The 9,511-nt window shown below is 51.2% G+C and overlaps 1 protein-coding gene across 1 annotated transcript; it reads right to left on the bottom strand.

The window, feature by feature from the left end:
* Nucleotides 1-5,418: 5,418 nt before the first annotated feature.
* Nucleotides 5,419-9,034, bottom strand: LOC132081070 (ATP-sensitive inward rectifier potassium channel 12). The gene has a single exon (XM_059484587.1). The coding sequence runs from the start codon at nucleotides 8,999-9,001 to the stop codon at nucleotides 7,712-7,714; it is 1,290 nt and encodes a 429-aa protein (XP_059340570.1). The 5' UTR covers nucleotides 9,002-9,034; the 3' UTR covers nucleotides 5,419-7,711.
* Between the last annotated feature and the right edge of the window lie 477 nt (nucleotides 9,035-9,511).

The raw sequence follows: 9,511 nt of genomic DNA, 5'->3' as shown, positions 1-9,511 counted from the left end.
GCTGCTTCTCTGGCTGGATCCTGCTTTTGGTGGGGTGAAACCTGGTGTGGGATGGAGAGGAAGAGCTGGCCCCTCTGGCAGAGCTCTTGGCATTGCCTTTATGGAGGGGCAGAAAGGCCTTGGAGAGGGTCCACCTTAATGTAGGATGAAAAAGCAAATTGCCAGCAGGAGAGCAGAGATGCTGCTCCGTTACTATGGTTACCCCCAGAGACAACCCAGCATCCCTGGGTATCCGAGGTACCCGAACTGGAATGGCACTGGGGCAGCTCCTGGGGCAAGGGAACAGATCTGAGGGGTCTGAAGGGCCTGAGCCTCTTGGAGCAGCCAGGATGGATGGAGAAGCAGCATCTCCAGTGGGGCCAGGGCAAAGTTCCTTGCCTTCATCCCTCTGAGGTGAGGTCCTGGTGGGAATGCAGAGTTCCCAGCCCCTCTGCCCACTCTCTGCCTCTTGATGACAGACTGGGTAAACCAGATTCCAGTGGGTTTGAGCCAAACCCATCCAAGCTGGTGAAAACACACTCTGCTTTTTGCGAGGCCAAAAACCTCTGCAAAGGCAAAGAGAGATGTTCTGATCTCCTGAATCTGAAGGGAAAGAGGCAGGAGGGCAGTCAGTGAGGGCTGGTGCAATGCTGAGTTCAGAGAGGGTTTTAGCCCTTAAAGACATCTTGAATATTAGAAGTGGATGTTGCCAGCTAAGAAGCAGCCCCAGACTCATTACCCTGGTGCCCATCCCTGCTGAAAACTCCCCAGCCAGACCTGTGAGGTGTAAGCAAGGTCATTCCCCTCAGAGGCACCCACTCCTTCCCATCCCTGCTGCTCCCACCCTCAGCTCAGCTCTCAAAGATGAGGATGGTTGGACTGGGAGTAAAGCAAGGACCAAACACCCTGGCAGCACATTTCCCGTGGTGCCGGCATCAGCTCAGCTCCCTGGGGAATTCTGTACAAGCAGCAGCCACCGAGGGAGGAACTCTGGAGGCAGTGGGAGCTGTCCCCAGGGAGCTGCCGGCTCCTGAATCATTAAATGCTTCCACAAATGAAGCGCTGGGGTTTGTAGTGCAAATGCTGTGTGAGGAGTCAGTGCTGTGTGAGGAGTAAAAACTGTTTGAGGAGTCTGGTGTGTGAGGAGTCTGTGCTGTGTGAGGAGTCAGTGCTGTGTGAGGAGTCTGTGCTGTGTGAGGAGTCTCTGCTTTGAGAGGAGTCAATGCTGTGTGAGGAGTCTGTGCTCTGTGAGGAGTTTGTGCTGTGTGAGGAGTCAATGCTGTGTGAGGAGTTTGTGCTGTGTGAGGAGTCAATGCTGTGTGAGAAGTCTGTGCTGTGTGAGGAGTCAATGCTGTGTGAGGAGTCTGTGCTGTGTGAGGAGTCTGTGCTCTGTGAGGAGTCTGTGCTGTGTGAGGAGTCTCTGCTTTGAGAGGAGTCAATGCTGTGTGAGGAGTCAGTGCTCTGTGAGGAGTCTCTGCTTTGAGAGGAGTCAATGCTCTGTGAGGAGTCTGTGCTCTGAGAGGAGTCTGTGCTGTGTGAGGAGTCAATGCTGTGTGAGGAGTCAATGCTGTGTGAGGAGTCTGTGCTGTGTGAGGAGTCAATGCTGTGTGAGGAGTCTGTGCTCTGTGAGGAGTCTCTGCTTTGAGAGGAGTCAATGCTCTGTGAGGAGTCTGTGCTCTGAGAGGAGTCTGTGCTGTGTGAGGAGTCAATGCTGTGTGAGGAGTCAATGCTGTGTGAGGAGTCAATGCTGTGTGAGGAGTCTGTGCTGTGTGAGGAGTCTGGTGTGTGAGGAGTCTGTGCTGTGTGAGGAGTCAATGCTGTGTGAGGAGTTTGTGCTGTGTGAGGAGTCTGTGCTCTGTGAGGAGTCAATGCTGTGTGAGGAGTCAATGCTGTGTGAGGAGTCACTGCCTCATGGCACAGCAAACCCCAGCAGCACGGGAGGAGCCGTGGGAAGCTGCTGCACGGGCCTGTGCGTGTCCCCAGGAGATGCTGCCAGAGCATCCCCCACCTCCTCCCTGGCATTTTCCTTGCTGAGATCCAGCCCGTGGTTTGGAGTAGAGTTTTTCCCATCTCCTCTCCTCCCTGCCTCTAACAGGCCATTAGCATCCCCAAGAACCCCCCGCTCCTCTCCTCAGCAAGAGAAAAGCTTCCAGAAAAGCATCTGGTCCAGATTTAAAGGCATTAAGAGACAGAGATTGGTGGCTTGTTCTAATAGCTAATCATTATTAAAAGATCGCTCCTTATTTCCAAGATAGATTTGTCTGGCTCCAGGTTCCAGGAAGAGGTGGTTGTTATGGCTCTCCCTGCTAGATTGAGTTACCTCTTTGTACCAGTGTATCCTCCCCGTGACAAATGCTGTAATCAACTCACCTCTCAGTCTCCCCCTTTGCTAAATTAAACGGGCTTTGCTCTTAAATCTTGCTTAGCCCCAGCCCCCCCTGTGATGATTAGAGTGAGTGGCTGGCGGGGATTTTTAATTTTAAATGAGTAAAAAAATTCCTTTTGGTGAAAGGGATGGAGCTGATGGGACCCAGCAGACCATCACTGGTGGGTGGAAATGATCAGCCAGAGGTCACCTGAACTGGATTCAGCCCCTGCCCAGCCTGAGGAATGATGATGGATAATTTCCCCAGGTTATCTCAGCACACGAGCCCCGTTCCCTGTGGCAGCCAGGTGTGAAAGCCAGGAGGAAAATCCAGGCTGGCAAATCCAGGGGCTGTGTGTCCAGCAGGCCATTAACCTCTCTGTAAATAGCATCTCACACTGTCTCCGCTCTCCTCCAGCCGTGACCATTAAAGCCATTCAAACTGTCACTTGGTCACGGTGCGATGTCCCCTGAGGTCCCCACAGGAGGCAGTGCCATAGGAAACACATCCTCCGAGCCCAAGGGGACCAAGGTCGCTCTGGGAAGATTTGTTGGGTCGGTTTTGGATGATTTGGCTCGTTCTGCCTGACACATTTTCCCATCTCCGGGCTCCCTGCATGGCTGCACTCTGTTCCTGTGGGCAGAGCCACTGGAGCAAGTGGTACCCAGGGAGGGGCTCTGCAGAGCCCCCCCAATTCTGAGCATTCCTGCAGCAGGGAAGAAAATTATCCTCCCAAGAAAAATTCAAATGTGTGTTTTCTGCTCTTGCCTAGAGGCAGCAGGATGGATATTTGCTAAAAGGCTCTTAAAAATAATCTCTCTTTGTTGTGCTGGCCCCAGTCTTGCTCAAAGTTTGCTCCACATATCCTGTGTGTGTGACAACTGACAGACTTGGAAACACGTTGGAAGTTGGCTACAGGCAGACACTTCACTATGATCTTTAAAATATACAGCATGACGCGAGATATTTTAAATAGATCAAAATACATTTATTACATATTTATATTATTTTCTCTAGTCTATTTATATCTTTTGGAGACTCTTATATATAATATATATAATATATTTAAAATAACATAAAATTGGCCAGTTTTGTCATCTGAAATACATTTTACAAATATATATATACATTGTCACATATATCTCAAATATATGTGCAATGAGACAGAGAAACACCGGAGGTGGAAAAGGTACAGATACTTCATTGCATCCCTCAGCTTCTCTACCACCACTGCCCGAGCGAACAGACTCAGCATTTCACCCCTGGGAAACCAGTGCTCCCAGTTGCCAACCTGCCCTGTGAACTGGTGCCAGGCCTCCACCCCAAATGGGGCCAAGCCTGGGGGAGCACTGGGGTGTGTTGGGGGGGAGATGGAAGAGACAAGGTGCCCTGGGATGGGCAGCAGGACAGATGTGCACAGCTGGCGGGTGAAGGGATGGGTGGCATCGGGCTGGGCGCTGTCCCACGTCCTGTCCCTGCTCCTGTGCCAACCCCCCCGTGGCAGCATTCCTGAATTGGGGGGTGGGAGAGCAGGATGTGGCCGGAGTGCTGGACACAGCCACAGCTGCCACACGCTCGTTTCTGTGTGCAATAAATGAGAGGGGACACACACACACACACACACACACACACACACACACACACAGAGGGGGCTCTTTTGGTTGTCAGCACGAGAGGAAAGGGAAGAGCGGGAGGGTTTAAAAATAAACGTATTTGTTCTGCCTTATTAAAGATAGAAAAGGTGGCTCTGAAATCATCTCCTACAAAAGGTTTGAAGGTCAAGCAGGCACCGAATCGCGACAGGTTGAGCGCTAAGTGATTGTCCCAGCCCTAAAAGACAAAGTGCACTAAACTCGGTGATGAGAAGCTAAGGCTCGTCCCGATGGCCCCCGGCCCTCCCGGCCTGGTGAGGAGCCCCCAGGGCACAGGATGCTCTCCCCAGAGGTGGATTTGGGGTGTGGGGATGCTGCTGCTTGCTGCCCTCACCGGGGATTGTTCAGGGTGAGGCCAAACCGGAGCAGGTGCAGCCCCGACCCCCGCTTGGGGAGCCCCGGCCCCGGGCAATCCCTGCGGGATGCTGGCCAAGGGATCAGCGGCTCCCTCCTTCCCAAGGATCGGGTGTAACACCGGAGTGAGCTCTGGGGATGGAGCTGGCTGCAGGAAATGGCCGGCGGCTGTTTATGGTGGCGGGCACATTTCACCTTGCTCCTCTCCAAGCCCCTTCCCACAGGGATTCCCCTCCACAAAAACCCGCACACCCAAAGCATCCCCGTGCCTTCCCAGCCCCCTAAGGAAACGCAAGGGCTGAACTTGGGCTTTTCCCCCCTTTTTTTGTTTAATTTTTAAATTTTACCCCTTTCTTTGCCAATTGATGGGATTTAAGCTATGGCTGGGCAGCCTTCCCGATGCTCCCTGGTGGTAGGAGAAAAGACCAGTAGCTCTGAGCTCTCACAGGTAAGCAAAAATAATATTTATACACTATGTACCGGCATGGTCCATGGTCAGGACAAGGACTATACAGTAGATATAGGACATCTCACCAGAGCTAGACCCTCACTAGGGCTTGGGGCAGGGGGTGTGTGAACAGGAGCCAGGGAAGGTCCAAAATCCCCTCACTGTGCCAGCCACAGGCTCTCCCTGTCCCAGTTCACATCCTCCTCCTACACAGCAGTTTAAAAATACATCTGTATATATTATTCTATTCTCCCAGGTAACACTGTACAATCATAGAAGTTTGTTTAAAAGCAATAATTTACTTAAAGACATCTCTATTTCTCTTTTGTTTTTATACAAATATTTACTGTGATATATATATATATATATATTTATAAAGAAGTTAACCCTCTGAGAACTCTACAGCAGCAAGATGTGCACCTTTTATTTTTTTTTAATAATTATTATTTATTCAAAAGAACCTAAAACCACTTAAAAGCATTTGTTTTAAAAAAATAAATAAGTAGTGCTCACACAAAATCTCTCTGCCCCCCACCCCCATCCATCCTTCCCACCCCCCAGATGCTGTGGTGCAAAAAGCAGGGGGTAAAAGCATCCCCCCCAGGAGCAAAGGGATTGGAGATGGGATGGCATCCACCTTCGCTGCCTTAGAAACATAAATGTCATGGCTGGAGCTCAATGGCACATCCCTACGTGTCCCCACTTGTGAGGACAACACATTTGGGGCACTCAGTGCTGGAAGAGCTGACTCCCAGTGCTGCCTCTGGAGAAGGTTTTCTCCCAGTGGTTTTTAGAGGAAGCCAAAACCAGAGCAGCAGTGTGGGGTGATGGTGACAGACACTGGCGGGCAGAAGCTCTGCAGGGATGATGTCCTGGTCCCCACCATGGTGCTTGGTGGCACAGGGACACTCAGGGCAGCTGTTCCCCAGAGCCCTTGGCAAGGAAAAGATGGGGATGGGGACACAGGACAAATCCTGTTTCTGCCACACCACAGCAAGTCCTGACCCCAAGACTTGGCTTCCCTGGTTTGGGCTGTGGGGGGAAAAGCACCGGGAACCCATCCCAGCCAAAATGCTGTGGAGGACCCCTCTGCTGAGCCCGCTCCCCAAGGGCTCCATGCCCAGGGTCAGATGAGGGATGCCCGTGAGGGTACAAAGTCCTTCCCATGGCCACAGGGAGCACGGAGCCAGAGTTTGGCTCCCAGAGCACCAACGAGCAGCAGAGCCAGATGAAGGGACCCACAACCTGCACCTGCCTGACCCCTTCCCTCTGTGGGAGCAGGGCAGGGGCAGGAGGAAGCACCCTTCCCATGCATGGGGTGCTCTGCCTTGTGCCAGAGCCAAAGCTGAAGCAGTTGTCACCAAGGCCAGCCTGAAAGGCGGTGGATGATGGGATGAGGGTGCTGCAGAGCAAGAGGGGGGATGCAGGATGGCGGCTGTGGAGAAGGGCTGGGACACGGGATGAGTTCGCATCTCTAAGGCACAATCCACCTTGAGGCTGGGACACAAGGATGGGCTGAAGCGCAAGATGGGGTGATTTTCTCGACTGGCATCTGTAGTTTTGGGGAGAACATCTGGCTCTGAAGCAGCACTCTCTGGTGAGTTGGGAATTCATAAGGCCCAGCCTGGCATGGACACAGCTCCAGGACTAGAAATGCTGCCCAACAAGATGACTTTCCCATTGATTTTCATATTTGAAAATATTCTTCAAGGAAGAAAAATACCAAATTGGTCAGAAAAGTGGGGAAATACCCAAACTTGAGAGCTCTCCACTCTCATTTTTGTGCTTTTAACTGTTATGTCCCTGTTATGGTGAACCTTATGAATTCCCCATCAGAGATGTTGGGGGAGACCCAACACTTCAGCAGCTGAAGTTCCAGACCCCATTTCCACCCCAAAATCCAACATTTCTAGAAATTGACTAATTACCATGTTTACAATGGTTTTTTCTCTCACAGTCCTGCTTATCCTTATTACCTCCTTTGTCAACAATTCCACTACTTTCTTTCACTGTCACAGACCTACAGTCACTTACATCTGCACATGAAGTCATGCCAGTGGCAAAAAAAACACCCCAAAATTGGATGCAATCTTAACTTTTAGCTCTTGCGTTTACCAAACAAGTCACCCCCTCAAAGGACCCCGGTGGCTTCTTCATTCCCTTGTTCATTTTTAAAACATACTGAATGACTTCTTTCAGATTTAATATTATTATTATTGTTATAATTATAATAATAATAATTATTATTATTATTTTGGTAAACAGTCTCACAAACGGTGCGGTGAAAATATTAAAAACCCTCTCACCTCCCTCCCCCATTTTTTCCCAAATTAAAAAGAAGTACATTAATGTTGCATGTTATTTCAAGTGTTGTTCTTGTGCAACTGAACCAGACCGCCTGCCGAAGGAGCAATTGTTTTGTTGTTGCCGCTCAGTTAAAAAATAAAAGGAAAAGAAAAGAAAGAGAGAAAGAGAGAGAGTAAGATTTGTTTCCTGATATTTCCTCTTTTTGGATCTCGCAGTGCTCAGCTCCTGGAAAACGCTGGCATTTTCCCCGTGGGGAGAGCAAAGCCCCACGGGGCTGAGCGGGGCGAGCACCTGCCCACACCCCACGGACCCTCCTCTCCTCATCCTTCCTTCTGTCCATCCATCCCTCTGTCCATCCATCCATCCCCCAGAGCCGTGGGCCCTGCCGCGGGCGCTGGGCGCGGGGGACGCGCCGTGGCCTGCCACCGTCCCCTCTGCAGACCGCTCAGTGGTTATTGCGATGAAACTGAAAACTATGAACGATACTAATTTCTCAAGCATTCCTATGGCACTTGCATTGTTCTGCATAATTTGAGCGGGTTGTAGGGGAAGAGATTAGAGGAGGAAAAAAATACCCTTGGAAAAGTCAACGGAAGGACCAAGAGTCATATTTCTGACTCCCTCCTGTACGACCGCTGATCCAACGCTATTGTGGCTTGAAGCCTGTCGAACTCGTGCCTGTTGTCAGGGCTGAGGTCCTCCAGACCCCGACTGTCGTCGTCTTCCTCTTCCTCGTCGCGGCTCATGAAGGCCAGCTCGTTCTCGTAGCAGAAGGAGTTGGTGCTGGGCAGCAGGAATTTGTTCTCCACCAAGTCCTTGGCGCTGCAGCGGGGCGTGGACGGGACCTCATAGGTTTTGTGGAAGTGGGAATAGTCTACTTTGTACTGGTTTTTCTCCTCGAACAAGACGGGCTCAAAGCGGTGGCCCCACAGTATCTCACTGGCCAGGTAGGAGCTCCGAGCTTGCGTCGTCATGGCTGTGGCTTCTACCATGCCCTCCAGGATGACGACAATCTCAAAGTCATCTGTCTCCAAGTCCTGGCGGCTGATCCCGAACAAGGGGCTGTCCTCATTGATCTCGTGGAGAATGGTGATGGGAGACACCAAGAAAATACGGTCCAAGCCTTTATCAAACCCCACGTCAATGTCTATTTGGTCGAGCGGGATGTACTCCCCTTCCTCTGTGATCCTGGGCTTAATTAGCTGAGCTCGTACGTGGGCTTCTACTATGTGGCTTTTCCGTAGGTTCCCAACTCTCCACATCAGGCAGAGTTTTCCATCTCTCATCGCCACTACTGCATTATGGCTGAAAAGTAATGTCTGGGCCCGTTTTTTGGGCCTGGCCATTTTTGCCATTATTGCACCAATCATGAAAGAGTCGATTATGCAGCCCACGATGGACTGAACCACCACCATGAAGACGGCGAGCGGACACTCCTCGGTCACGCAGCGGAAGCCATACCCAATTGTCGTTTGGGTCTCGATGGAGAACAGAAAAGCAGCCACAAAGCCATTGACCTGCAGAACGCAAGGCTTGAAAGTATCGTCTCCACCCGGGTTTTCTAGGTCTCCATGAATGAGTGCAATAAGCCAGAAAATCAGCCCAAACAATAACCAGGACACCAGAAATGCCAGGGAAAAGAGCAAGAGCATATACCTCCAGCGGATGTCAACGCACGTGGTGAACATGTCTGCAATGTACCTCTGTGGCTTGTCGTCCATGTTGGTGAACTCCACGTTGCACTGACCATTCTTCTTTACAAACCTGTTCCTGCATTTCCTCCTGGTGTGGATTTTCCCATTGCCAAAGCCGTTGATACCTGGCATGGTGGTCAACCTCAGCCCGTCTTCCTCAGAGGACACAATGCTGTAAGGGTTGACTCTGCCCGTTGTCATCCCTGAGCCAAGCCCACAGTGAAGGTGAAGGGTCTTGCGACTCCCAGTGTCCCCCTAACCCACCCCTGCCCACCCCCCAAATTCTGCTGCGGTGGAAGAGAAGTCCCAAACTCCCACGTCTTGGCTGCCACGTCACCACGTGGATCCTGTGAGAGGCTCTGCAATGAGAAAACAGAGACAGGGCCGTTACCACTCATGGCACAGGGACCCGAGGGGCTGCTTGGCCAATGGTTCTGATGGGTGACAACCTCCTGCACTGCTCTAATTCTCCCTTCCTTGGCTAGACTGCTCTTAAAAAACACACCGAGGAAAGGAGAAGGTGTTAGAGTTTCTTCTTTCATGATACGAAGCGAGTGAACAAATCTTACTGCATTTGTGGGACACTCAACATCTCCAGCAGATGAAAAACCTGGAGAGTTTCTCCACTTCATTTTTCCCACGAGCTCTGCCACCAGAGAGGAAAGCAGAGAGGCCGAGCTGTTCTCCGTGGGACACAGATACCAATAAAGG

The sequence above is a fragment of the Ammospiza nelsoni genome, chromosome 17 (assembly GCF_027579445.1).
Source record: "Ammospiza nelsoni isolate bAmmNel1 chromosome 17, bAmmNel1.pri, whole genome shotgun sequence".
NCBI classification, from domain to species: Eukaryota; Metazoa; Chordata; class Aves; order Passeriformes; family Passerellidae; genus Ammospiza; species Ammospiza nelsoni.
Note: the sequence above shows the minus strand (reverse complement) of the source record. Positions and strands in the feature narration are given on the sequence as shown.

What these genes read in the sequence shown, in the direction of transcription:
- LOC132081070 (XM_059484587.1), bottom strand. Translation starts at nt 9,001, where the DNA reads ATGACAACGGGCAGAGTCAACCCTTACAGCATTGTGTCCTCTGAGGAA.